General features: G+C 51.8%; 10 protein-coding genes across 10 annotated transcripts; 5 read left to right on the top strand and 5 right to left on the bottom strand.

Annotated features, from left to right (window-relative positions):
* Positions 1 to 762: 762 nt before the first annotated feature.
* On the top strand, positions 763 to 1,307 carry P170DRAFT_424850 (uncharacterized protein; the record flags this gene model as incomplete). The annotated part of the gene is made up of 3 exons (XM_024847594.1): positions 763 to 806; positions 881 to 1,174; positions 1,265 to 1,307. The coding sequence occupies 3 exons, from the start codon at positions 763 to 765 to the stop codon at positions 1,305 to 1,307; spliced, it is 381 nt and encodes a 126-aa protein (XP_024705786.1).
* A 1,185-nt stretch (positions 1,308 to 2,492) lies between these two features.
* On the top strand, positions 2,493 to 4,209 carry P170DRAFT_145638 (heterogeneous nuclear ribonucleoprotein HRP1). The gene is made up of 4 exons (XM_024842495.1): positions 2,493 to 2,621; positions 2,680 to 2,843; positions 2,898 to 3,897; positions 3,972 to 4,209. The coding sequence occupies exons 1-4, from the start codon at positions 2,585 to 2,587 to the stop codon at positions 4,112 to 4,114; spliced, it is 1,344 nt and encodes a 447-aa protein (XP_024705787.1). The 5' UTR covers positions 2,493 to 2,584; the 3' UTR covers positions 4,115 to 4,209.
* Positions 4,210 to 5,058, top strand: P170DRAFT_145746 (uncharacterized protein). Its single transcript, XM_024842497.1, has one exon. It carries the CDS (start codon positions 4,305 to 4,307, stop codon positions 4,758 to 4,760), a length of 456 nt encoding a protein of 151 aa, XP_024705788.1. The 5' UTR covers positions 4,210 to 4,304; the 3' UTR covers positions 4,761 to 5,058.
* On the bottom strand, positions 4,777 to 7,408 carry P170DRAFT_145670 (transient receptor potential ion channel family protein). Its single transcript, XM_024842496.1, has 3 exons — positions 6,916 to 7,408; positions 5,309 to 6,853; positions 4,777 to 5,239 (listed from the first exon to the last, which is right to left on the bottom strand). The coding sequence occupies exons 1-3, from the start codon at positions 7,223 to 7,225 to the stop codon at positions 4,929 to 4,931; spliced, it is 2,166 nt and encodes a 721-aa protein (XP_024705789.1). The 5' UTR covers positions 7,226 to 7,408; the 3' UTR covers positions 4,777 to 4,928.
* Positions 7,409 to 8,981: 1,573 nt separating this feature from the next.
* P170DRAFT_474037 (telomere length and silencing 1 family protein) lies at positions 8,982 to 10,158 on the bottom strand (the record flags this gene model as incomplete). Its single annotated transcript, XM_024853100.1, has 3 exons — positions 8,982 to 9,226; positions 9,293 to 9,684; positions 9,758 to 10,158. 3 exons carry the CDS (start codon positions 10,156 to 10,158, stop codon positions 8,982 to 8,984), a joined length of 1,038 nt encoding a protein of 345 aa, XP_024705790.1.
* Positions 10,159 to 10,314: 156 nt separating this feature from the next.
* Positions 10,315 to 12,138, top strand: P170DRAFT_435686 (actin family protein). The gene is made up of 3 exons (XM_024848997.1): positions 10,315 to 10,517; positions 10,604 to 11,102; positions 11,163 to 12,138. The coding sequence occupies exons 1-3, from the start codon at positions 10,475 to 10,477 to the stop codon at positions 12,037 to 12,039; spliced, it is 1,419 nt and encodes a 472-aa protein (XP_024705791.1). The 5' UTR covers positions 10,315 to 10,474; the 3' UTR covers positions 12,040 to 12,138.
* Positions 12,139 to 12,340: 202 nt separating this feature from the next.
* On the bottom strand, positions 12,341 to 15,086 carry P170DRAFT_435687 (uncharacterized protein). Its single transcript, XM_024848998.1, has 3 exons — positions 14,367 to 15,086; positions 13,716 to 14,301; positions 12,341 to 13,648 (listed from the first exon to the last, which is right to left on the bottom strand). The coding sequence occupies exons 1-3, from the start codon at positions 14,645 to 14,647 to the stop codon at positions 12,653 to 12,655; spliced, it is 1,863 nt and encodes a 620-aa protein (XP_024705792.1). The 5' UTR covers positions 14,648 to 15,086; the 3' UTR covers positions 12,341 to 12,652.
* Positions 15,052 to 17,514, bottom strand: P170DRAFT_381234 (transcription factor domain-containing protein). Its single transcript, XM_024845559.1, has 3 exons — positions 17,433 to 17,514; positions 16,123 to 17,269; positions 15,052 to 16,030 (listed from the first exon to the last, which is right to left on the bottom strand). The coding sequence occupies exons 2-3, from the start codon at positions 17,129 to 17,131 to the stop codon at positions 15,354 to 15,356; spliced, it is 1,686 nt and encodes a 561-aa protein (XP_024705793.1). The 5' UTR covers positions 17,132 to 17,269; positions 17,433 to 17,514; the 3' UTR covers positions 15,052 to 15,353.
* A 667-nt stretch (positions 17,515 to 18,181) lies between these two features.
* P170DRAFT_508669 (uracil-DNA glycosylase) lies at positions 18,182 to 19,813 on the top strand. The gene is made up of 3 exons (XM_024854594.1): positions 18,182 to 18,679; positions 18,744 to 19,203; positions 19,312 to 19,813. The coding sequence occupies exons 1-3, from the start codon at positions 18,303 to 18,305 to the stop codon at positions 19,612 to 19,614; spliced, it is 1,140 nt and encodes a 379-aa protein (XP_024705794.1). The 5' UTR covers positions 18,182 to 18,302; the 3' UTR covers positions 19,615 to 19,813.
* pdiA (protein disulfide isomerase PDI1) lies at positions 19,814 to 22,090 on the bottom strand. Its single transcript, XM_024851492.1, has 4 exons — positions 21,487 to 22,090; positions 21,044 to 21,422; positions 20,482 to 20,921; positions 19,814 to 20,416 (listed from the first exon to the last, which is right to left on the bottom strand). The coding sequence occupies exons 1-4, from the start codon at positions 21,858 to 21,860 to the stop codon at positions 20,065 to 20,067; spliced, it is 1,545 nt and encodes a 514-aa protein (XP_024705795.1). The 5' UTR covers positions 21,861 to 22,090; the 3' UTR covers positions 19,814 to 20,064.
* Positions 22,091 to 22,847: the final 757 nt, after the last annotated feature.

Below are 22,847 nucleotides of genomic sequence, written 5' to 3' on the forward strand. Positions count from 1 at the left end.
CTGCTGCTGGCCTCTTCTGGCGTCCATTGAGCGAAGTGACTTGTGCGGAAATGGTATTAAAAGAACGGGGACATCGGGCGAGATCCAGAGACACGGAGTGCTGGTGGAGTGCGGGGGGGAAGAGAGGCAAAGCGTAAAAAAAAATATGACAAGTACTTTGCGGGCACTACACGCAAATTAGACAGACAAACCGACGGGAGACGCTATGAATTAAAGCAAATTATGGGAATGGATCATTGTATTCAGAAATTGCAAGGGCATCAACATGGTCATGGTCATTATGCATCAGGTGAGAGTCCCGGGGATCCTGGCGTGTATGTATGTATGTAATATACGTGTTAGTGTACAGTACCATACTTAGGTACCCTAGGTATATAGGTACGTATATGGTACTGTATATACGGGTATTGTATCATCCAGGCCTTTATCTAGGTACCGTACCAGGTACATACATGTACCTAGTAGACTTACCGCCGGGTACTGTATACATTACATGACCCAGGCGTACTGCCCGGGAGTCGGAAGAACTCAACGACATCACCTCTTCCTTTCTCCTCTCTCCCTCTTTCATCTCTTTCCAATTAATACAACCCTTCTTCTTATTTCCTTTCCTTTGTCGAAACAGGAGGTTTATCAACCTCGACGATATCTTTCTAGGGGCTTTCGATTAGTGGAAATCACAAGTGACTGTTTCACTGCCTTCTCTTTTTTTTTTCATTTGATTTTCCCCCCTTTCCCCTAATTCTTGTGTCGTAGTTCACAATGGCTGAACCAGAGGACGTTGAGGAGGATCTGTTCGCCGATCTGTAAGGCCTACCTCATCCCCCTCCCCTCCCATCAACTAAAGTCTCTTAGTTTACTGACCCTGTGGTATCTTAAGGTACGATGCGGACGACACCGGAAACCAAACATCCTCTGCGGTTGAGACTTCTCAAATCCCCCAGCCTACCCTTTCAGACACTCCCACCCGATCTTCAGAAGTTGCTGCTCCGCAGCCTGTCGAACGTTTCCAGGACCATTCCGAAGATCCGCGTTCTGTGTACCAAAATCCACAGTTTCATGGTGGTTACCAGCATGACCCTGGCAGTCAGGATCTTGGTTTTGGCAATACTGCTGCTGTCACCACCACTCCGTTGGAAACCGAGCCTCAAGGAACTGGCATTAAAGAAGATGGGTAAGTTTGAATCCACCGTTTTCCCTGCTACAGCTGTGCGAGTTGCACACGTATCCCCTTGCCTCTTAAACAGTAATTGGAACACTCAAGTCGGCCCCGGGATTTGTTTCGCGGCGACTACCGCTTCTCCTGAGGATCGTGACCTGGATCTTCAATTCGGCGGGATGGAGGGACTGAAAACCATTCCGCTTTCTTGGGGACCTGGCGCATTAATGGTCTTGAATGACGAAGGCAAACGTGCTGGCAAAAGCTCTTCGGGGACCGTGCTTACAACGCGGATTTATGAGCACCGTTGTGAAATGGCTTGGTACGATGGATTTGTTGGGTTCGCTTGGGGTTTAGGATACGGTCTCGTCCCGTTGAGTCCGATCTTGACTGCCAGGAAGAATAGGATCCCAGTCACCTAGGGGATGGGACTCCCAGGTTTTGATCGAAATCAGCTAAAGCTATCGATTTGGTGGGGGAGAAAAAAAAAACTCCCTATCTTCGAAAGTCGAGTCCAACCTCCCAGTGTGAAACTTCCTCGAACCGGTGTCAATGTGACTGTCGCAAAAGATACAAATATCGGATTTCTGATTCTACGACCCCCTTGTCGCGAGCCACTATAGTACAGCCGATACTATATAGCTTCCTGTCGATATATCTTGATAGAGCAGTGCAGAGCAAGGAGTAGAAACCTTGGCTGTGTGGCATTGTCGAACAGTTTACCTAGTTTCGGACACCATTAGACAGACAGGCAAAGGCTTCTTTGGTCAAACAAAAGGCAGAAGGAGAGAAAGGAAAGAAGAACAAGAAGAGAAAAAACACTATTGTTTTCACTTACTGCGCCTGGCATTCTCCTACCCGTGGTCTGCTGTCATCATCACATCCCTTCCGGTCCCAGAGAAATCTTCGGTTGGCTTTCAGTCCACTGGATCGTCTCGTAAACCAGTGGATAATTGACTAGAAACCTGACCGAACCGACAACCCATCGAGCCCGTCGCAGTCTTTGTCAATGTATGCGTGGCGCGGATCGGCAAGCCTGAGGTGACGGTCCATGTTATTCGGTTTTCTTCCTGGCCGGAAATTCAGCAATAGCTATCTGCCTTTCCTCGTGATACCCAAGTATAATTTCTGGAGCACTGCATCTTTTCAAGGGGGACATTCGGGGAGGTGGCATGGACCAGACCCATAAAAAAAGCCTGGGATAACAACCTGAATCGACGTGCTCGTCCGCGGTGGCCATGGTCAATCATTTACTGCCGGCAACCAATCAAGACCGAAAATGCCTTTCTGCGTCACGGTTCCAATTATCACGAGAAGATGATAGGGAGAAAAGAGGCATGGCGGATGAAAGAGAAGAGCGAGATTCGAGGGCGCTGTCTCGTGCTTAATGAAACAATATACTAATACTATTCTGAGAATAGGAAGATGTTCATCGGTGGTTTAAATTGGGAGACGACAGACCGTAGGACACCCTTCCGCTCTATTCATGTTGGATTGGATGGTCTAACTCATGGACACAGAGTCTCTCAAGGACTATTTTTCTCAATTTGGAGAGGTGCAAGAATGCACTGTAATGCGGGACAGCGCGACCGGTCGCTCCAGAGGATTCGGGTTCTTAACATTTAGGGATCCCAAGACCGTCAATACCGTGATGGTCAAGGAGCACTATCTCGACGGAAAGATTGTAAGAAACCCCTTTGTTGTTCTCGCCTAGCCAGCCTGCTCACGCCTCTCCAAGATTGATCCGAAGCGGGCGATTCCTCGTGACGAGCAGGAGAAGACCAGTAAAATCTTCGTCGGAGGAGTCAGCCAAGAAGCCAATGAACAGGACTTCAAGCAATTCTTCATGCAGTTCGGTCGTGTGATTGACGCCACGCTCATGATCGATAAGGACACCGGCCGTCCCCGGGGATTTGGCTTCGTCACGTTCGACAGTGAAGCGGCCGTCGAGGCTGCGCTCTCCCGTCCTCTCGAGATCCTCGGCAAACCGATCGAGGTCAAGAAGGCACAGCCGCGAGGGAACCTGCGCGACGAGGAGGACCGCAGGAACCGTCGGGGTCGAGACGGTTTCCGGGAGGGTGGCCAGGCCGGCTCCGAGGCTGCGCAGCCCCAGCAGAGTGGCCAGGGCCAGGCCGGCGGTCTCACACCGCAGATGATGGCGCAGTACTGGCAGCGGATGCAGCAATATTTCGCCATGATGCAGCAGCAGATGGCGGTTGCTGCCCAGCAGGGACAAGGAATGGGCACGATGGGGATGGGCGGCATGAACCCGGCCATGATGCAGCAGCAGATGCAGATGAAGCAGATGCAGCAAATGCAGCAGCAGATGGGTAATAGCCAGCCGCAAGGAAGCATCAGCCCTCCCTCCCAGAGCCCGACCCCCCAGGGCATGCCGAACATGATGAACCCCGCCATGATGCAGCAGATGCAACAGATGCAGCAGATGCAGAGCCCGAGCCAGGGCAGTCCCTCCGGCCAGATGAGCCCAGGCAACGTGAACGTGGGCGGCAATTACACGGGGGCCCGCGGCGGTCCCGGTTACAACGCCCACGAGCAGATTGCCTTTGAGCAGCAGAAATACGAGCAGCAGCAGGCTCGACGCGCCATTGAAACCCGCGCCTTTTCTCCCTATCAGCAGGGCGGTCCGACCTCGTGGGAAGGCATGTATGACGAAGTGCCTCAGCCTAACATCCCCACGGGGCCCCAGGCTATGACACGTGCCGGCAGTATGGGACGAGGTATGTCTTTCTCCTTTTCCCCGTCTCTTTTCCTTTCCCCCGTCTTGCCCCTGCTGATGCGTATATTAATCAAGAACCAGGGCCGACCCCTCAGCCTCAGAGCGCCGCTCCCGCCAACGCACCCACCGGTCCCAAGAATGCCGGGAAGCCTGGTGCAAACTACCGTGGTGGTGGCCGTGGAGGCCATCGTGGTTTCCATCCTTATGCGCGAGGCTAATCTAGTGGCTTTGGATTGTTTGTTTGGGGGGGGGGCTTTCGTTCTTGATTTCCTTGTGTCCGCTTGACTTCATTTAATCCGTTTTCCTCAGGGCTCGGCCGGCTCGGTGGGTTTTTCTCCAAGTCATGGTTCGACCAAGAGGAAAAGATATAAAGGGGAAGAAAAAGAAAAAGGGGGTTTAAAAAATGTCATGTTTCTCATGTACTCGTTTCCGTCTTTCTGGCCCATGTCTCTCGGGGGAGGTTGTAACGGCCAAGTGCAAAATTGTTTTACAATTAGTCTGGACTCCTCGGTTCTCTTGCCTCGCACCCACGTAGAAGAAAGATACAAGATAGAGGAACACTTTAGTAGACCATCTACGTCGCGAGAGGAATTCACACACAAGAATGTTTTTGGATGTAGACTCAAGACGGCGAGTAATACCAGGCTTGCTATGGCTAGATTCAAAGACACGGTCGAAGAAATGGAAACGAACAAATACAACGAAGTTCAAAATAATCTTGCAATACATAGATCAAATCCGCTTAAATTCATCCAAAAAAAAAAGATAATCGACAGGAATGTCTATTTGCCCAATAACCTTCCAAGAGAAGGGAAGGGGTGTGTGAGGAAATCGGAAAGGAGAGGGAGGGACGAAGAAGAATAAAAAGAAAAGAAAGAAAGAAAGAAAAAAGAGAGGGAGTGAAAGGAGCAATTGCGGTGACAGGGCAAGAAATCAAGAATGAAAAGAGGGAGAGGAAACACAACAAACAAAGGGAGGGAAACAGAAATGTACAATGGTATATATCATAACAGCCCGTGCGATCGGATGGGTTTAATAGGCAAACCCATATCCCGGAGTGGTCGCTTTGCGCCCATCAGGAGACCCCCGAGACTCTCGGCTTTGTCGGCTCAAGCTTCGACCATGTCGATCGTCCAAGCCGTTAGCGGGGTCTACTAGACGGTCTGTACTCCCCGTGGCACTGTGTCGTGAGGTAGGATCATGCTGGTCGCGATAAGGCTCGTAGGGACCGGTGAAGTTGAATTTACTCATCTCAGCGTAGTCTTTGCGTGGCGGGTGATCCATCAAAAGCGACTCCCTCGCATCCAACGGAGTGAGATCATCCATATCCCGGTCCAGTTTTTCTAGGGGAAAGGCCAATCCGTTAGTACCGTGGGAGAGATGGTCTTCGCTCAAGTCTTCTGGCAACTTACCGGCTTCCTTTCTCCGCTTGGCATGGGGGTTCTCGCGGCAGCAGTGGATGATGGTGTTCGTAGCAATTAGGATAGCTAGAATACCCGTCAAAACGGACTGCACGACGATGAGCACAATTCCGGTGACGGTCTTGGTCGTCTGCGAAAGGCCAAGTTCCTCGACGAAAATCAAAACACAGGCGACCGACAATACGCGGACCACCTGGATGCTGATGTTAATCCATTGACTCGACCTGCCAATGTACGGCCGATTCCAAAGCAGGAGAGCCAACATGAGCGCTTCGACAATGAGTTGGCCCGCAGACTGCACCAACCCGTGGCCATTACCGGCCGCGATGATACATCCTTTGGCGAACATGTACACAATCACGGGGACAAACAGCCACCAGTAGTCCTTTTTGTAGTTGTCGTAGAAGAGGCTGTACTTGCGCCAGGTGTCTCGGTTGTCATACAGACTTGAAGCGTCTCCCTCCGATTTCTTATACTTGCGTGCCAGGTGGGTGATCCGGAAACCAAAGAATAACAGAACGGCCGTAAACAGGGCAAGCGTGACACCTGCCAGAATCTTTACTGCCCAGGAGTCTCCATTAGTAAGCTGATAGACGCAATATAACACCCAAATGCTGTATAGAATGAGGATCAAGTTGGTGATGGTCCGAGCCATGATGCCCCAGTAGTCTTTGCGGAAGTCCGTGAGCCGCTTGGGAAAGGAGCCGTAGAGGGCCCACAACTCAAGGATGACCTTGACAAGCAGGATGCCCACGGCGATGGCGGCAACGACAATAGCGAAGATCAACAAAACCGTCATGAAGATGTTCGCTTGCGGCACGGTGAGTTGCGCCGCGAAGGCCTCAATTCCGGACACGGTCTTCTTAAATTCACTTGTAGTATCGCTCGTGTCATTGCCCGACGTCGAGCTGTCATATGAAGTCGTAAGATCCCGTGCAGCCAGCTCCACGGCTCCTACGACCATGTTCCACCCTCGCTTGGTCTTGGAACTCGAGTTCGACGAGCCATCACTATAATCAAGCGTTGCGTTGCGGAGAAACTCGTAACTGGCCTGCGTGAGGTTGCCACCGGTGGACTGTCTGAAGTTATCGATGGACTGCTGCATCTGTCCCCACGGTATCAACCCAGTGCTGAAGCCAAAATTCTTGGAGAAGCTGCGGTACACGGTGGGGTAATTCACACTCAGCATACCATTTGTAGCCATGGTGTGGAACCACCCCATTACATCACCAAAGCCGGGGCTAGACGAGTGAGCGCCGGGGTGACCTGCGGCGCTTATGGCAGATAGCCCGCTCAGCGCGAGGGCTGCGCCTGCCACACCGGCAGCGGCATAGGAAACACCGGGGATTTGCATCGACTTGCCGTTCGACAAAGTCGACTGGATACAGGCAACCTCTTTACCATCATCCTTCGATTTCAGCTGAAGCTTTGCTTGCCCATCCAAGTCGGGTATGGCGAAGGCGATAGACGGAATTTGGCTCGCGAACGACTCGGGGATCTCCTGGGATCCAGTTGCTGAGAAGGTGCCGGAAGGAACTAGATGAACCAAATCACGTTAGGATGCCGCAAGTCAAAATTTAAGCAACGAGGGCACTAACCAGGACACAATTCAGCGACATGGTTGTCACTGCTGCAAGGATCAAATTCCTTCGTGTATACTTCGTTACCATAGGCGTAGACCTCCAAAGACGCAGTGACATTCTGCGCTTTCTCGTTCGTTCCCGACACATCGAAAACGACTTGTCTTGTGGATTTCGTGTAAGTGATATGCATCTTCTGGACCTCGATATCAGAGCCAGTCAGGCAGGTAGATACGCCATCGGTGCTGAGGGTGTCGGCTGCGAGGGCCTGCGCGGGCCAGAGGCCCAAACCGATCAGGGTGAGTCGTGAAAAGGACAATATCCGCATTTCGTCAGCAAACTTGCGGGCCAGCCTAGAAATGTAACAAGAGCGACGAGCGACAAAGAAAAGTCCGGAGGGAGAAAACAGTTGGTGGAACCGGTTAGGTATTAAAATGTCGTAGTGGAATCAAGATCCCCGTTATTTGACAGGCAGACTCGGCCAGCCCACAATAGCAGGAATGTAACAGGATCAACCTGTAGAGAATGGGAAGAATGAAAATGACGAGAGGCGAAGCAAAAAGAGAAGAACAATCAACAAGACGGGATCTTGGACGGAGGTCTCAAAAGAAAGAGATACAGGCCTCTCTCGCTCCGTCTCCTGTCACGCCCTCTCCTTTCTTCCTCGACCGAGCCAAGGGAAGGGAAAGAAACGGATGGACGAGGCAGAGGGAAAGGGTGTGGAGGCGGGGGGGATTGACGACAGGAAGACAAAGCGACCGTTTGGTATGCAATGCGATTTGACGGATCGATCTGAAAATGGCGCTTCCAAGGAGAGAGCAACAGCCTACTCGATCGAGGGGGGGGGAGGTAGATGCAGAATGAGCGATAGAATCGGGGGGTGGTGGGGGCGAGGGAACAGAAAAATTCTAGAATCAGAATCAATTCAAATAAATGAGAGTCAAATTGAAGAAAGCGAGAGAAACAGACGGGGGAAACATAAACACAGAAAACACGACAGGAAAAAAAAAGGCGATGGTTGAGAACAATGCGAAATCTCCAGAGTGTGAATGGGGAGAACAAGGCAGACCGCAGACCAGACCAGACCAGGCCGTGTTATGGCTGGAGATGGTACCAACGGAATACGGATGTACGGTATGGCCGGTACGACGACGGTGGATTACCAGCCAACCGCCGTCCAAGTTGACTTCGGGTTATAATTAGAATGAGGTACAAAGTAAGGTAGAATTATAACCTTGAAGGTTCCTGGAGATCGTATTTTGTGTTTATTGACCATCCCGAGGCATCTCATCCAGGAGTTGAGGAGATCCATGGATATCGCGATGGGAATCCATCGGTACATACGGTATGCGTTTCGTCGTACCACGGGCGCGGGATGATTTTTAGGGGGCGCAATCCCATCCAGCGATGCTACTAATTATAAAGTGCCGGGCCCTACGAGGACGGGCGACTAGGAGGATGGTGCCGTTCGAGACTCCGACCAGTTGCCCCTGAATGTCTCAAGGCCGCCCCGTTGATTGGGCCCATGAGCCGTCTAGACTCGTGCGATGGGGCCAAGCCACCTCCCAAGGTTCCATCCATCTTACCACGTAATCTGAATAATACGGTACCTCCCAGGTAGTACTGCGGCCGGGAAATTGGCCGCCCATTTCACTGACACACGCTACTCAACGCTACTCAAGCTTCGTCCCGATCGCTTGGCCCCACCCCTCGTCCCTCGTCTCGTTCGACTATTGACTGTCTACTCCGGAGAACCGCGTAGCATTTCCTATCATTTAAGTAGTACCTATTGACCCTGTCCTTTAGCATTCACTAGAACGGAACTCGATGCTCCACTCGCCTCCAACCGCATCGGCACTCGCTCTTCTTGTCGCTGGAACAATCGTGATCATCGTAGACATGCCTCGCGCATTCGGCTGGGTTGCCTGGTAGAAGTTCTCCGAGAGAGAGAGAGAGAGAGAGAGAGAGAGAGAGAGAGTGTGTGTGTGTGTGTGTGTGTGTGTGTGCGAGTAAGAAGAGAGGCCGATGGCTTTCTCGGGCTTTCTCCCCATCATATCATTCCGACAATATTCAAATCAGCCATCTCATTTCCGCCCAGATTTATCCTGCATCTCGCGCATCGCAGCTCGGGCACTGCGACTACCTCCTAGTTTAGGACCGCGCGGAGCTTCCGGCTTGGTGGTTTTCGTGTTTCGCGCTCGTGCCACCCGGCGACGGGACTGAATGGCATCAAGGAAATCCCGTCGAAATTGCTCGGCAACCCTATCATCGGCTGCTTGGTCATCGGCTGCAACCGTAATCTCTTCCGCGGGTTCATCATAAACATCGACTGGATCGACGTATCAGTTAGCCGACATGACAAAACCCACAAGGCCCTCGTTGGACGATGACTTACGCCTGCTTTCACGCAAAACTTCCTCCACAAGCCGGTCTCGCTGGACATCTTCGCTGGTCCGTCTTTTTTGGTGACGCCATGATCTATTGTCCCTTCGTGTGGGAGTGCTCTTCGCGAGAGATTCGTCATCTCGGGGTTGCGCATCTTCTTCACGATCTCCATCGGCGAGCCTTCTCGTGGCCGCCTCTGTGCGTGCGATATTCTCCAACTTTGTTTCCTGGCCCAGATCGATTTCATGCAGTTTACCCAGAGACGCAGGCTCGCGTTGCGGGAGATCCGAGGAGGACGGTGCACCACTGGCTTCTTTGGTCCCGATGGCATCGGAGTCGGCTGCATCCATCGGCATGGCGCGTTGATTTCGCTTGGCCATTTCTGATTCTATATAAGTCATCCTTATCTTGTTAGCTTCCGTTGCAAAAGAGGGGGGGGTAGAAGGTGTGGATTCGAAAGAGCGTGGATCCGTACATGTGTCTGTCAACGTCCACGGTTTGCCCTGTATGAGCGGTGAACCGATCACACATTGTCTTGATCCTCTCCGCCTCGAGCTCTTCCGTAGATGCTGAGGATAGAGCAGACTGGTTGGCCACATCTGTCGTTTGCCGCGAGGTGGCGGAGAATTCGATACCACCTCTACGGGCTCGATGAAGCCGTCGCCGGCGAATAAGGTCGGCTGAGCTTGCAGTCTCTCGTGGCGTATCTCGCGGGGACTGCGACCGAGACCGAGGCGCCTCTGGAAGTGAGTCGCCTGCACCACTCATAGAATCGGACTCCTCCGGCATGTTGTCAGCCCGGCGTCGAAGGAACTTTCTTCTCTTCGCCGGCGGTCGGAAAAGCGTCCCTGACTGAGGATAGGCATCCGTGTCCATGGTTGTATTCGGAAGCACCAAAGAAATAATCTGCGGGGAAGGAAGCAGAGGGGATCGGTTGAAGAGAGGATAAAGGGACTTGGTACGGAGTAGGTCGTAACTAATAATATGAGTAAGTTAGTAGGGAGGCCGTTAAGGTTCCCGCCCGCCGCCAAAGGAACTTCAATCCATTCCTCCTCCTCCTCCTCCCGACTCGCCGATTCACCCGTCTCTCTCCCCAGCCCTCAGCAACTCTAGCCGAGACGGTTCTGCTGTGAATAAAGAGCAAGCTGTCCCCACTTGAGCTCCCACCTGCCGAGTCACGCGTGTTTCCAACATGAACCCTTCCGTTCCACCGTCGACTGCCGAATATGGCGGAGGTAAGTCGTCGTCCCTTAGCGGCCCTGCTTGTCAAAAAGCATTCTGTCGTGCGTCGTACTTCATGCTCACTGTCGCGCTCGCTCAGATGAGGTCTCTGCCATTGTACTCGACCCTGGATTCTCGACGACGCGCGCAGGTTTTGCGGGCGAAGACACGCCAAAATCTCTGATCCCTTCGTACTATGGGAAATACACCTCCGAAGGACAAGAAAAGCTCATCTTCGGTGACGATGTCTTCGTTACTCCGCGCCCCGGCCTGTCTATTCACAATCCAACGGGCAGGGATGGAATCGTGGAAGATTGGGACATGGCGGAGAAGGTGTGGGAATACTCATTTACGTCGCGCCTAACGGGGGCAAGGCCGGGCAATCCTTTCCAGAACGGCCTGAATGATGTCGCGGATGGCGAGCTGCCTACAGAGATGGACGGGGTGGAGGCTGAGGAAAAACCTCTTTCAGATAGTCCTCTCCTAATGTCCGAGTGCGGCTGGAATCCCACCAAGGCGCGGGAGAAAACAATTGAAATTGCTATGGAGAAATGGGGGACACCGGCCTTCTACCTGGCGAGAAATGGTGTTCTTGCGTCGTAAGTCGGAATCGCCCTTTTTTTTTGGCCCCTTTGGTGATTTCCTGCTCATCCTCCTAGCTTCGCTGCCGGCAAGGCGTCCGCCTTGGTGATTGATATAGGCGCTTCAAACATATCCGTAACTCCGGTACATGATGGAATGATTTTGAAACGCGGGGTTCAACATTCTCCCCTTGGAGGCGACTACATCTCATCGCAAATTCGAGCGTTATTTAAATCAAACACCCCCCAACCCATCACTATCACGCCTCACTACCTAATATCCTCCAAGACCGCCGTCGATGCAGGCCAGCCCCCGCAGGTCAAATTCAAGACATTCCCGCCAGAGAAGGCACCCGACGCGTCCTACCGGGAGTTCCTTGAGGAGCGAACGCTTTCGGAGTTCAAGGAATGTGTCGTCCAAGTGTGGCCAGGCCCCAATAAACTTCTTGCTCCCGGTCCGAACGGGGTCTCAAACGAGGAATTTGTCAAAAGTAGCCCCGGACGTCCGTTTGAGTTTCCCGACGGTTATAATCAAGTCTTTGGTGTCGACCGCTACAAGGTGGTCGAATCTTTATTTGACGCCAAAGCCGCGATCCAGGATCCCGAGTCAACATACCCGGCTCCAACGCAAGGCCAAACCATCCCCGAACTTATCAAGAATGCGCTGAACAATGTCGATGTTGACATTCGTCCCCACTTGCTCGCGAATGTTGTCGTGACTGGGGCATCGACTTTGCTTTACGGCTTCACCGACCGACTCAACCAAGAGCTCATGCAAACCTATCCCGGCCCGCGGGTAAGGATTTCCGCGCCAGGAAACACGGCTGAGCGTAGATTTGGTTCTTGGATTGGTGGCAGCATCCTCGCCAGTTTGGGAACCTTCCATCAAATGTGGATTTCCAAGAAGGAGTACGACGAACATGGCCCCAATATTGTCGAGAAGCGCTGCAAGTAGTGAGGAGGATCTAATTTTTTTTTTTTTTTAAAAAAAAAAAAAAAAAATTTATCTCCACCCGTTGTTTCCCGTGTCTTATTTCCGGTAATTTAAGCAGACCGATACTCTATGTACCAATTATGACTCAGGTATCCTTCGAAGTCTTTATTAGGGGTGGCTGAAAAGCTCCCTTAGAGAGAGGGTTTTGGTTTTCATGCCAAATATTGTCCTCCCCCCCCCCTGCGCCCTTGGCTTCGGAATTGGAAAGAGGGAAAAAAGAAGAAAGAAAAAAAAGAGGAAAAAAAAGGGCCGGTGTGTACTAGAATAGTTTGTACGATTCATGTCTTTCTATGTCTTCTATGTCTGCAAAGGGGTGCAATGATTAGTCCTGCTGGCTGAGTTCCGAAGGGGCGTCAAAACTTATACAGCCATGAGTACTGCAGATCTCGAAAAGTGATGTATACCAATCTGCTCTTGCTGCTGATATCGAATTGGAAGGCGTCATCCTGTCTGCGATCGTTTGCACGACCAGCTAAGCGGCCTAGGGCGAGAAGCCAACAATAAAAAGGGAGTATCTGTGCTCAGTCCAACTTTTCTATATACTCGGCACATACATCGGTCAAGCATGCGAGAATTAGCGTACTACTGAAGGTGACACCGACGGAAGCGCTGTTATAATTGAATGCGTATCTCCCTCTGGAGGTTCAATGTCATCTTGTTGCCTGGAGTTCCCGCCCTCCTCAAGGTCCTGAGCTAAGCCCATGTGAACCGAGAGAACGTGGAGTCGAGGAGCCACATCGCGCCTTGGCTTCAAGGAGTAGGTGTTCAATGCTTCCGATTCCTCCTGTAGCCAGGCCATCTGCCTCCCCAAGTCATCCTCCAAAAGGTTCGTCGGTTGCTCTTCAGAAGTGCCGGGAGGGTGCGATGACTTAGTACGGAATTTACTCCACAGGTCGCCCTTTTTCTGAGAATGCCGACTTGCGATCTTTTCTTCTTGGGGCCGGCTCTCCCACGCGTCCGTCACCCGATCCCCTTTGATATATTGCAGGAGCTGCTCTTTCATAGTCTCGCCTCTGGCCGACGCCTGCGCTGTCAAGGGTCTTCGGGACTCGGGCCGCGCTTGTGGCAGCATCACGTTCTGCTGCTGATCTTTTCTGTATTTACAAAAAGCTTTCAATTGTTCGAATGACGTACTTCGCGCTCGCAATGTTCTAGAAGGCGCCGTGGCAGGTCGCGTTGGTGCTATTTTGACACCCTCGTTTTGGCGGTCCTCCGGCTTGGGGGTGGGTTTGGTTTTTGAAAATCGACTGCTTGAGCGTCCCAGTTTAGAGGCTGAAGGTATGACATTTGCATTGCCCACGAAACCATTTATTGATTTTGCCCTGGGGTAATTATTGTCGGACGATTTGGCGGCTCGCAGATTTGGAACACTCTTTCGCAGGATTCGGCGAGGGTCAGCTTGCTTGGGCAAGGGCGGCATGGCCGTTGTCGCCTGGAGCCCTGGGTCACTTGGGAGAGGCTTCTCTGGGATCGAGGGCGGCGGGGCTCCAATGGACAGTCCTCTCTCAAAAAGTCGATCTCGAAGCCGTTTGCCTCCGGGGGAAGCGCTAGACGAATGCATCAAGGATACCTATCGCATTGCGTCAGGAACTAGGCGCAAGTATGTTATTCTGGGGAAAGACTGAAGGGAAACTTACTACCTCCTTCCTGCTTGCCACGCCCACGCGACGTTGCATTTCGGTTATAGTCAGGCCCAGCTGCAAAAGTGCAGACTCGAGGGCAACACCTTTTCGGCGGAGTTTAGAGAGAGCGACATTCCACCCCTCCGTATTCGCCAGCATCGCATTGTATACAGCGGCGATATTTTTAGGTAAAGGAGCATTTTTCGTTGCCGAGTCCCCGAGGTACTGCCAGAGAGCACCAACTGCCGCCTTTCCTTTCTGTATGTCTTTGAGGGCGTCCTTGACGGCTTGGGTAAAGCGATCGACGGCAAACTCAATCTTTTCATTATAACTGATCATGGCAGAGCGGAACTGGCGGTCATTAAGCATCTCGTCGAAAATTTCTAGATTCCCTAGTGGGAGACTGAGATACTGGATCCGAGTGCGCACATCAACCTGGATTAAGAGAAAATCCTCCGTTGTTCTTCCCAAAAACCCGTCCATCTCATCAACGTGAGCCTGGAGGATTCTCAAAACCTCCACATCTGACTTGGCCAATCGTTTGGTCAAGAGACTAATGCCGAACGACATTTGGGAGATAAGCTTCCAAAATGGGTGATATCTACCGGCGGTCAGTTGTCGGTTCCATCGATGCCTCGTGCTTTTAGAAGGTGGCCATTTGCTTGCCTTTCGCCAGCCCTTTGGCGCCATTTACGGCCGCAGAGCCGTTCATACTCGGCAGATTCGAGCAGATCCTTGCGCCGGGACTGAGCATCCAGCTCCACCACCCATTCGCTTCGGGCGCCTTTGCCAGCCTCAAGCATTGACTCCTCAAAAGGACCCTGAAGCTGGGAAATAGGGTGGACGGGGGCCCGGCCATGATGTTTACTGGGCGCAGCGTGGTCATCTTCGGTTTCTGCACCGGCGAAGGCTGCAGGTGGCTCGGGGTCACTGGATGCTAGAGCCATGAATGGGCAACGGACCGATAGGCGAGGCTACCTATTGTCGCCGGGGTTTCTCCTCTATCCAACTTTCCAGATCCTGGGGGCCTTCCACCTGCGCATAACAGGGCGGACGGGCAATGCGACCAATTGCTTTTGCGAAGGCGGACTCTAACTTAATGACACGCATTCAAGATCCATCAGGCTTGGTTACAACTCGAGCCAGTCACATTCCACGAGATAAAATTGACGCAACACACGAGGGAAGCCTGGAGGGAAAGCATAGATAGACAAAGGGCTGATCTTCGGAGATTTGATCATACAAGGACGGGAAAGTCGAGGGTAATAATCGTTCGAATTTTTGAAAGGAAAGGCCAGAAGAAACAAAAAGATGGAATCGAACGGGGGAATGATAGGCGATGCCCAAGGTTAAAAAAAAAAAAAAAAGAAGAGGAGGGGGGGGGGGTGAGGGGATTGGGACAATGGGGCCTGAGAAGAAAAGCTATGTGTTGGTCGTTGATCGTTGAGTCGTGGCGTGTCAAGCGAGCGAACAAAAGAGTTCGATCGAGACCGTCGATTCAAGGCGAGACGGGCGGATGGGCCACTTGGGCGGGTGGGTAATTTTTGGACCCGGAAGGGGGGCCCTAGGCCGTATCCCGATGCCTTATGCTTAATGGAGAGGATTATACCTGCGGGACTCCGATTACTCCGTAAACACTGGCCGGTCGATGGGTCACGTATGAGTGTGGGTGTCCGAGAAGAACACCGGATCCCAAAAGTTCGTGGGTAAGGAGAGGTCCAGAAAGTCTCCGAAGAGGATGTCAATGTCGGCAAATCCACCCGACACCATACTCTGGGCACCATTGGCGCCCGAAGGATCGCCAGGGCCGGGTGTCGACGAGATGGGAGGCGCGTCACCGACACAACAAGCGCCTTCATGAGTCGGAAGTGACGGGCATGAAGCGGATGTCTCTGGCTGGTCGGTCTGAGATTCCGCCTGCGACTTCAGGTCCCGTCTACGCTGTCCGGGATCAGATCTCACCTCCTGGATTTGATGCAATGCCTTTCGCCCCAGCCGTGCCATTGCCTCGGCGGAGTACCAACAGCTTCCTATGTCTTCTAGCAGAGAGCAACAGGCTTCTAGACTAGCCCTGGCTCGGTCAAAATGAGTAATCAGTTTGCTCGACCGCAACTGCTGATACGAGACGCCCATCGACAGCGCTAGTGCGTACGGGACGATTGGTAGTGGGGGTAGCGTCCGACCGCATTCCGTGGCCGCAATGGAGCAGATTCGAATGGCTGCGAGGTTCTGGCGAGTATAGGATGGTTTGGAGGCGTCCGGGCGTTCGGACGGCTTATATCTACAGGACAGAATCCCAACTGCGTGGTAAAAAAGCTCAAGGAGACCTACTCACGTCACATTGACATTAGGTTTGTGTTAGAAGACGCTAAAGAGACGACATGCGAATTGTCTTGAAGAAAGGAAGAAAACAAAGGCGTACCAAGTGTATCAAAGTCTAGGTCGTCTCGTACATTATCACCGATTGTTTCTTCAAACGTTGGAAATCCTGTCTCCCAGCCCACTGTGGGATCTGCGGTTGGCCTATATAATGAGATCACGCTCGAAAGTAACTCTGTGATAGCGAGCCAAACATCAAATGCGGTTCTAGCCTGGAGATTCTCCCATGCGGGCTTCTTGATACCAATATCGCGGTCTGCGAGAAGCACGGGCCGGCCCCCTATGGATGCATGCATCTTGTCCAGGGTCCATAGGCACCAAAACAAATCCGAAAGAGGATCTTTTGAGACCCGGCCTGGTCTATCGAGATGCAATCCTACCGTCTGCGCCTGGTGGATCGCCTGACAGATATGCATAGAGGCAGCCTCTGCTCCTTCGTAGCCTTCGCAATGTAAAGACATGAGCGCCAATGCGCGGATCCGAGTAATCCGGTCAGACTCAAGCCCATCGTTCATTACGAAAACGAGCCCATTGTAAATTTCGGAGCAGAATGCCCGGGGTGAAAGGAGAGGGCCGTTGATCGCCAGACGAAGGTGGGGATGAGCTGCGCTATCTTTCGCGGCAACAAGACACATGGCTCTTTCTAAGAACACAGACGTCGTTCCCGCTGCGTGGGCGCAGGCGAAAGACTTTTGATCAACAAGTGGGAGGATATGATTGACCTTGGAGAAGTAGATCGGAATCAATCGACTTTGAGTTGCGAGGGGGAGGCGCTCGAAGGCCCTTGTGACAGACATATGTCGACATTGTGAAAAAGACGCCACGGTCTGCGATTCTACTGCAGGCGAGCGTTTAGGAAAAACTCTGGAGGCGTGATTCCGGGCCCCTTCATCGCCTTGCATAGCAGACGGGTTGATCCAGAGTCCGATCCGGTCACGAAGATGGTTCTCAGCGGTGACGTCTAACTTTTCCCGAATTACAGCTTCTGGGTTGAGATCCCCAACAAAACGTTCTGTGTCCAGGGGTTTTGAGAGCCTCATGTCAGGCGTCATAGTGTCAACTTGCGCCTCGCCAATTGAGGAAGTGGATGTCGGTTGGTTGTATATACCGGGCCCATGTTCCCCGAGGTGGTTGGGATGGAACCGGGCCTGGTTCAGGCCAAGGTCAGTGCTCAGATGGCGGCAGCGCTTCTGTTTGGGATCGTAGCCATTGCTATATTAGCTTCCAGGCCTTCAGTTACCCTGTAAGTGGGACGAACAGGGATATGTCTCCGTAGGCGTCGATGAAACATGTAGGTATATATCAAGGTGAATAGATATGAGGGGATGCAGTCGGAGGAAGCAATGAACCAACCTTTTTGCGCTGGCAGGGAGCGCATGCACGTGGTGCTCTAGTTCGACGACGAGACTGCGGAGTATTGGCAAGCCAGGTGAGCTCCATGACGTCCTGCGGTCAGGTAGTATATATTATTGACAAAGTGAAGATAGGATTGCTAGAAGTAATACCGGGTTCTATCGGTGGGTAAAGTAGATACAGTACAACACCCATACCTAGTAGGTACCCCCTTAAGAGTATTGCGGATAGTTAGGTACATACATACGTATGTATGTATGGGGCGTGTGTACCCACTACCCGTACACTCCGTACTCCGTACCGTAAGTACCCAGCAAAGCACAGGTATGTATGTACCATCCCCAGTCGGGACGGCCCATCATTTATTTTAGAAGGCGGTATAGAGGCGGGCAGCCGCATGGAACTAGCAAAATCTACGGAGTATAGCAGTTTATTTCCGAAATACACACTCTCTTTGATAACTTCAACTTATTAGAGGTCCGTTAGGGACTTATTTGGGATTTTGAGTGTGTTTCTGAGATTAGGCATTGGTATGATTAGTATTTCTTTTTTACCACAATTTTTATCTGGGGTATGTGGGGGTTAGTGCTAGTGTTTTAATGAAACAAGAACCAGGGTAATAGCATTACTTGGCTGTAGCTGCTTCAGAATACCTGGTTACAGCCGCAAGCCCCACCAAAGCTTTCCGGACGCGCGACGCGCGACGCGTACCTACCGATCGATAGGTCACTTACTATGTAGGGATGGATGGCAGTCATCCACCACTCCATACATCAGCCCCCAACGATCATTTTGCTGATATCGTGATTGTGCCATCTCTTAATCACAGATATCAGCTATTCGCCTCTCCGTCACGTCCTCCGTTGCAACATGGCCAGCCCGACAGGTGTGAAACGCAATGCCAATCATCTGACAGCCCCGGCAGTCGACTCGAAGAAACCCAAGGGTAATGGCAGCATCACATCATTCTTTGGTCCCCCGAAGACCAAAGTCAAGACGGCTGAACCCAACTCGTCAACAGTACCTCCGCGTCCGTCGACTTTCAATAAGCAGAAATGGGTCGCGTCGTTAACTCCGGAACAAGCGGAGCTCCTTCAGCTCGAGATTGATACCTTGGATGATAGCTGGTTGGCACAACTAAAAGACGAACTGGTCACGCCAGAGTTTCTTGCGTTGAAGCAGTTTCTCCGGAAAGAAAAACAGTCGGGGGTCAAAGTCTTCCCACCTGAAAACGAGATCTATTCCTGGTAGAGTGCACACCCCTGTAGCCATGCCATGCCTCCACTCAGCATTGCTGATGCCTGCGCTTAGGTCCCGTCATACACCTCTACACAAAGTGAAAGCAGTCATAATTGGACAAGATCCCTACCACAACCACAACCAGGCTCACGGCCTGGCGTTCTCTGTTCGGCCTCCCACTCCGGCCCCCCCATCTCTCGTCAATATCTACACAGGAATAAAGAATGATTATCCTTCCTTCCAACGGCCGCCGAACAAAGGTGGCTTGCTAACCCCGTGGGCGGAACGTGGAGTCCTAATGCTTAATACCTGCTTGACGGTTCGCGCGCACCAGGCTGCCAGCCATGCCAACAAAGGGTGGGAGCGGCTCACTCAAAAAGCCATCGACCTAGTAGCACGGGTGCGAACCCACGGGGTTGTGTTCCTTGCGTGGGGAAACCCAGCAGGCAAGCGTGTGTCGGGCATCAACCGACAGAAGCATTGCGTGCTACAATCGGTCCATCCCAGTCCGTTGAGCGCATCCAGGGGCTTTGTGAGTGCCGTGTCAGCTTCCTTGCATCCCTTTTCTTCCCCCATGCCCCCTTGATACCACTTGTGACTCCTTGACTTGAATCGTGCCAATCTGATAAATTGAATTCAGTTCGTCAACCAACACTTCAAGAGATGCAACGAGTGGCTGGCCGAACGGTATGGAGCCGACGAAGTCATTGATTGGAGCTTGACGTCGAATGTTAGGACGACCTCTCCTTTTGTCGAAATTCAGAGCCCCTCTGTCGCCATTGATAACAAGACAAAAAGACTTACAGCGAAAGAATCTGCGCCCATGTCATCGGAGGAGCCGGAAAGCGATGCACCACAACTGACCAACCCTCTAGCGGCTGACGAGTTTGAAGATGATGTCGACGCCTTGGAGGCTCTAGCAGCAGCGGAGACAACTGATTGAGGGGTGGGGATAATATCGTGTTGTCCTCGAGTGCTGCAGGCTATGCAGGTGGTACATATTTCCTTTAGTATCTGGTATTTGTCATTTCGTTGGGCGGAATTGACGTAGCCTATCCTTACGAATGTAGTTAATAGTTTCCCCTCGGAGAAGGCAAAGAGCCCGTCTAAAAAATTTACTACCTTTTAACTACCGGTGGTTTGCATGGTGATTTTGTTGCTGCCCTAGCGTCTACCAGCCTATCTCCACGAGGTCAAGAGGAAGAATTCAGGAAGCCGCCTGGTCGGAGGACCTTGAAAACTGCATGAAAGTACGGGTGGAGGATCTACAACCATGAATACTTTCGCAGCAAACAGCATGATCTAAGCCGGCGGGGAAGCATTTGTAACCGCAAAAACAATTCCAGAGCGACGTTCAATTTGAAGATTATAGATCTCATAAAATTTATCAACTTTACAGTTCGTCGTGGTCAGCCTTGTCATCAGTGGCGGCAGGAGCCTCAGTCTCGCTCGAAGCGGAAGGGCTTTCGGTAGCATCGCCACCTTCCTGGGTGTTGGCAAGAGCATCAACTTTGTGCTGGCCATTCTCCTTCACGAAATTGACAAGGTCTTCCACAGTGCGCGACCCAGCGTATTCAACAGGGGCGTCTTTGCCGCCGGCAGGGTAGAGCTTGATTGTGGGGAATCCTGTAATCGAGTCCGGGACATCGTTGGCTGTCGCATCAATCTTGGCAATGGTGACCTTGGACGCAAGATCGGGAACATCGGCATAGAGGCTGGCGAGTTCTTCGTACTTGGGAGCGAGACTATTCGAGCCATTAGCAATAGTCAAAACCAAATGATTATTTCCATGCATGGTGAATGGGCTTACGCTTTGCAGTGTCCGCACCACGGCGCATAGAATTCAAGAAGAACATCCTTCTCGTTGTCGACGACAAGCTCCTTGTAAGAGTGGGCCACGACAACTGTCACAGGGCCCTCCTGGCTCTCAGGGATTGGCTCGGATTTGATGCTGGGCTCGACCTTGCCGCCGAGAACATCCTGAATGAACTTGCCGACGTCCTTGGCCGTGATCTCCTTGGACTGGTCATAAGGATACTTGGCCTTCTTCTCGGGGTCTTGAATGGCAAATGCGGGGAAGGTCTGAGGGTCAAGGTTGAGGTTTCCAGCGTGAGCTCCAAACATTTTGGCGTCAATCGTAGCAATGTTAATAAGGCCCTTGTGCTTCTCGGCGATCGGTTTGAAGTCCTCAGTAAACTTCTCACGCTCCTCGGAAGTTTCCGCAAAGATGTAGGCGAGGGGAATGCCGGCCTGTCAGATATCCCTTTGGTCAGCATTTTTGTCCTTCGACCAGAACGAAGGTCAAAAGCACCACTGGGCACATAGCCTCCGTAAAGGATCACAAAAGTCATCTAACGACGGGCATGGCTTACCGTGATGTAACTAGAGTAGGTCTCGGGACCAATCTCACCGACAAGAGGCGTACTAGCAGTCTTCACCCAAGTCAGAACAGCGTCCTGCTCGATTTCGCCCGTGTAGATAGCTTTCTTCTCATCGAAGTCTTTGTAAAGGACGAGAGAGGGTTGCTCGACGCCCTCTGCCTTCGCGATAGCCGCATCGTCCGTTGCAGCGAAGAGGTAGTTGTCCCTCTGCGCCTCTGCCAAGGCGTTGAACGCGTCGTTGGCTGCTTGGTCGTCGGACGAGAAATAGCCGATCACAACGATTTTATCCATGGTCTTAGTATCCTCGAGGTTTTCTTCGTTGACACTGGAAACCGCTGGGAGGGACTGCTTGATCATGTATGAAACGAGACTTTGAAAGGTTAGCACTGTCACCCAGGCAGCATATGGAAGCAAAAAATGGCATTGTAACTCACGATTCAGTCTGCCGAGCTCCCTGGTAAGGCTTGCTCGAGTCAACACCTCGGAAGATCTTCAAGGTGGGATAGCCCTCCACGCCCTGATCCCGGCAAAGCTCTTCCTCTTCAGTACAATCAATCTTGACCAGCGGGATGTTCTTGTCTTTCAACTGAGAGGCGGCTTCCTCATATTTTGGGGCTAGGGCCTTGCAGTGACCGCACCATGGTGCAAAAAACTCCGCCAACACCAAATCATGCTCCTTGATGAAATCATTGAAGGTGTCCTGGGTCAATGACTTCACGTCAGACGGGACATCAGCTTGAGCATCACCGGCAGACACCACAGCAGAAGCGCCCAAGAGGCCCAGGACCCAAGGTGTGAAAGATCGCATCTTGTGTTGATATCACAAGAGACCAGAATCAACGTTGAGTTGACAAGAATTCAGAATATCAGATAAGAGAATTATCAGTTCCTTGTCCTGTGGCAACAGCGGTTTACCAGAACAAGCGCAGGAAATTAACAAAGCTGAGAGAGCAGGGTATAAAAAGAAGGAGGAAGGGGTGGGGGGGGAGGTAAGAGGAGGATGATGAATGCAAAGGTGAGAAGGCCTGTTAAGTATTGTATGGACTAGTTAAGGACAGTTTGTTCTTTCTGCCGTTTAGCTAATCTGACTGGTTCATGCTTGGGAGGGGCGGCGCCCGGTAGTCAGGTACAGCAAGGGACACTTTACCTAGGTAGGTACCTTAGGTAGAGGTAGCTAGGGCATTCGCTACCTGGTCACCTACCTAAACTTACCTGACCCGCAGGTACTGTATCTCTAAAGGTGGTACCTACTGCGTTGTATACTTACGGAGTATGATACCTTGGTGGTCTCTCCAACTCACGGGACTGCTGGGTACCTACTTCATACTCCCTAGGTACATACAACATACATGCCTACCTACCTACCTAGCAAGTAGGTATGTACTAGTAGACAGCTAGGTACCTATGTACCTAGAATGGGCTCGGTACTACCTTGTAGTTGCCTAGGTATAGTACCTACACCGCACAGTAAAATACCTAGGTGCTCATTGGACAGATGTACTGTACTGTACCAGGTGCATCGCGCTCGTGCATAAGGTAAGGTAAGGTACCTACCACCTTACTAGGTGGTACATACCTCATACAATGGATCACTCTGTACCGCGTACCTACGGTACCTAACATACCTTACCTACCTAGGTAGGTAGGTACTGTACATATGGACGTGCTGCGTATGCACAGTACCGTACTGTCGATTCGCCGCCTGAGTAGGTGGAGCAAGAACCGGTGCTGATCATGAAACTAAATCCATGCTCACTGATCTACACGGTGGATACCTACCTGGCATACATACTCC

The sequence above is a fragment of the Aspergillus steynii genome (genome assembly GCF_002849105.1).
Source record: "Aspergillus steynii IBT 23096 chromosome Unknown P170scaffold_3, whole genome shotgun sequence".
NCBI classification, from domain to species: domain Eukaryota; kingdom Fungi; phylum Ascomycota; class Eurotiomycetes; order Eurotiales; family Aspergillaceae; genus Aspergillus; species Aspergillus steynii.

What these genes read in the sequence shown, in the direction of transcription:
- P170DRAFT_145638 (XM_024842495.1), top strand. Translation starts at nt 2,585, where the DNA reads ATGTTCATCGGTGGTTTAAATTGGGAGACGACAGACC. An exon ending in AAATTGGGAGACGACAGACC is followed by an intron (nt 2,622 to 2,679) that starts GTAGGACACCCT and finishes TCATGGACACAG; the next exon opens with AGTCTCTCAAGGACTATTTT. An exon ending in ACTATCTCGACGGAAAGATT is followed by an intron (nt 2,844 to 2,897) that starts GTAAGAAACCCC and finishes CGCCTCTCCAAG; the next exon opens with ATTGATCCGAAGCGGGCGAT.
- P170DRAFT_145746 (XM_024842497.1), top strand. Translation starts at nt 4,305, where the DNA reads ATGTTTCTCATGTACTCGTTTCCGTCTTTCTGGCCCATGTCTCTCGGG.
- P170DRAFT_145670 (XM_024842496.1), bottom strand. Translation starts at nt 7,225, where the DNA reads ATGCGGATATTGTCCTTTTCACGACTCACCCTGATCGGTTTGGGCCTC. An exon ending in TGTCGCTGAATTGTGTCCTG is followed by an intron (nt 6,854 to 6,915) that starts GTTAGTGCCCTC and finishes TGGTTCATCTAG; the next exon opens with TTCCTTCCGGCACCTTCTCA. An exon ending in CAAGCGGAGAAAGGAAGCCG is followed by an intron (nt 5,240 to 5,308) that starts GTAAGTTGCCAG and finishes CCTTTCCCCTAG; the next exon opens with AAAAACTGGACCGGGATATG.
- P170DRAFT_435686 (XM_024848997.1), top strand. Translation starts at nt 10,475, where the DNA reads ATGAACCCTTCCGTTCCACCGTCGACTGCCGAATATGGCGGAG. An exon ending in GACTGCCGAATATGGCGGAG is followed by an intron (nt 10,518 to 10,603) that starts GTAAGTCGTCGT and finishes GCGCTCGCTCAG; the next exon opens with ATGAGGTCTCTGCCATTGTA. An exon ending in AGAAATGGTGTTCTTGCGTC is followed by an intron (nt 11,103 to 11,162) that starts GTAAGTCGGAAT and finishes TCATCCTCCTAG; the next exon opens with CTTCGCTGCCGGCAAGGCGT.
- P170DRAFT_435687 (XM_024848998.1), bottom strand. Translation starts at nt 14,647, where the DNA reads ATGGCTCTAGCATCCAGTGACCCCGAGCCACCTGCAGCCTTCGCCGGT. An exon ending in CGCCAAAGGGCTGGCGAAAG is followed by an intron (nt 14,302 to 14,366) that starts GCAAGCAAATGG and finishes GACCGCCGGTAG; the next exon opens with ATATCACCCATTTTGGAAGC. An exon ending in TGGCAAGCAGGAAGGAGGTA is followed by an intron (nt 13,649 to 13,715) that starts GTAAGTTTCCCT and finishes GCAATGCGATAG; the next exon opens with GTATCCTTGATGCATTCGTC.
- P170DRAFT_381234 (XM_024845559.1), bottom strand. Translation starts at nt 17,131, where the DNA reads ATGACGCCTGACATGAGGCTCTCAAAACCCCTGGACACAGAACGTTTT. An exon ending in CCTAGACTTTGATACACTTG is followed by an intron (nt 16,031 to 16,122) that starts GTACGCCTTTGT and finishes ATGTGACGTGAG; the next exon opens with TAGGTCTCCTTGAGCTTTTT.
- P170DRAFT_508669 (XM_024854594.1), top strand. Translation starts at nt 18,303, where the DNA reads ATGGCCAGCCCGACAGGTGTGAAACGCAATGCCAATCATCTGACAGCC. An exon ending in GAAAACGAGATCTATTCCTG is followed by an intron (nt 18,680 to 18,743) that starts GTAGAGTGCACA and finishes GCCTGCGCTTAG; the next exon opens with GTCCCGTCATACACCTCTAC. An exon ending in TGAGCGCATCCAGGGGCTTT is followed by an intron (nt 19,204 to 19,311) that starts GTGAGTGCCGTG and finishes AATTGAATTCAG; the next exon opens with TTCGTCAACCAACACTTCAA.
- pdiA (XM_024851492.1), bottom strand. Translation starts at nt 21,860, where the DNA reads ATGCGATCTTTCACACCTTGGGTCCTGGGCCTCTTGGGCGCTTCTGCT. An exon ending in GGAGCTCGGCAGACTGAATC is followed by an intron (nt 21,423 to 21,486) that starts GTGAGTTACAAT and finishes AACCTTTCAAAG; the next exon opens with TCTCGTTTCATACATGATCA. An exon ending in TGGTGCGGACACTGCAAAGC is followed by an intron (nt 20,417 to 20,481) that starts GTAAGCCCATTC and finishes TGGCTCGAATAG; the next exon opens with TCTCGCTCCCAAGTACGAAG.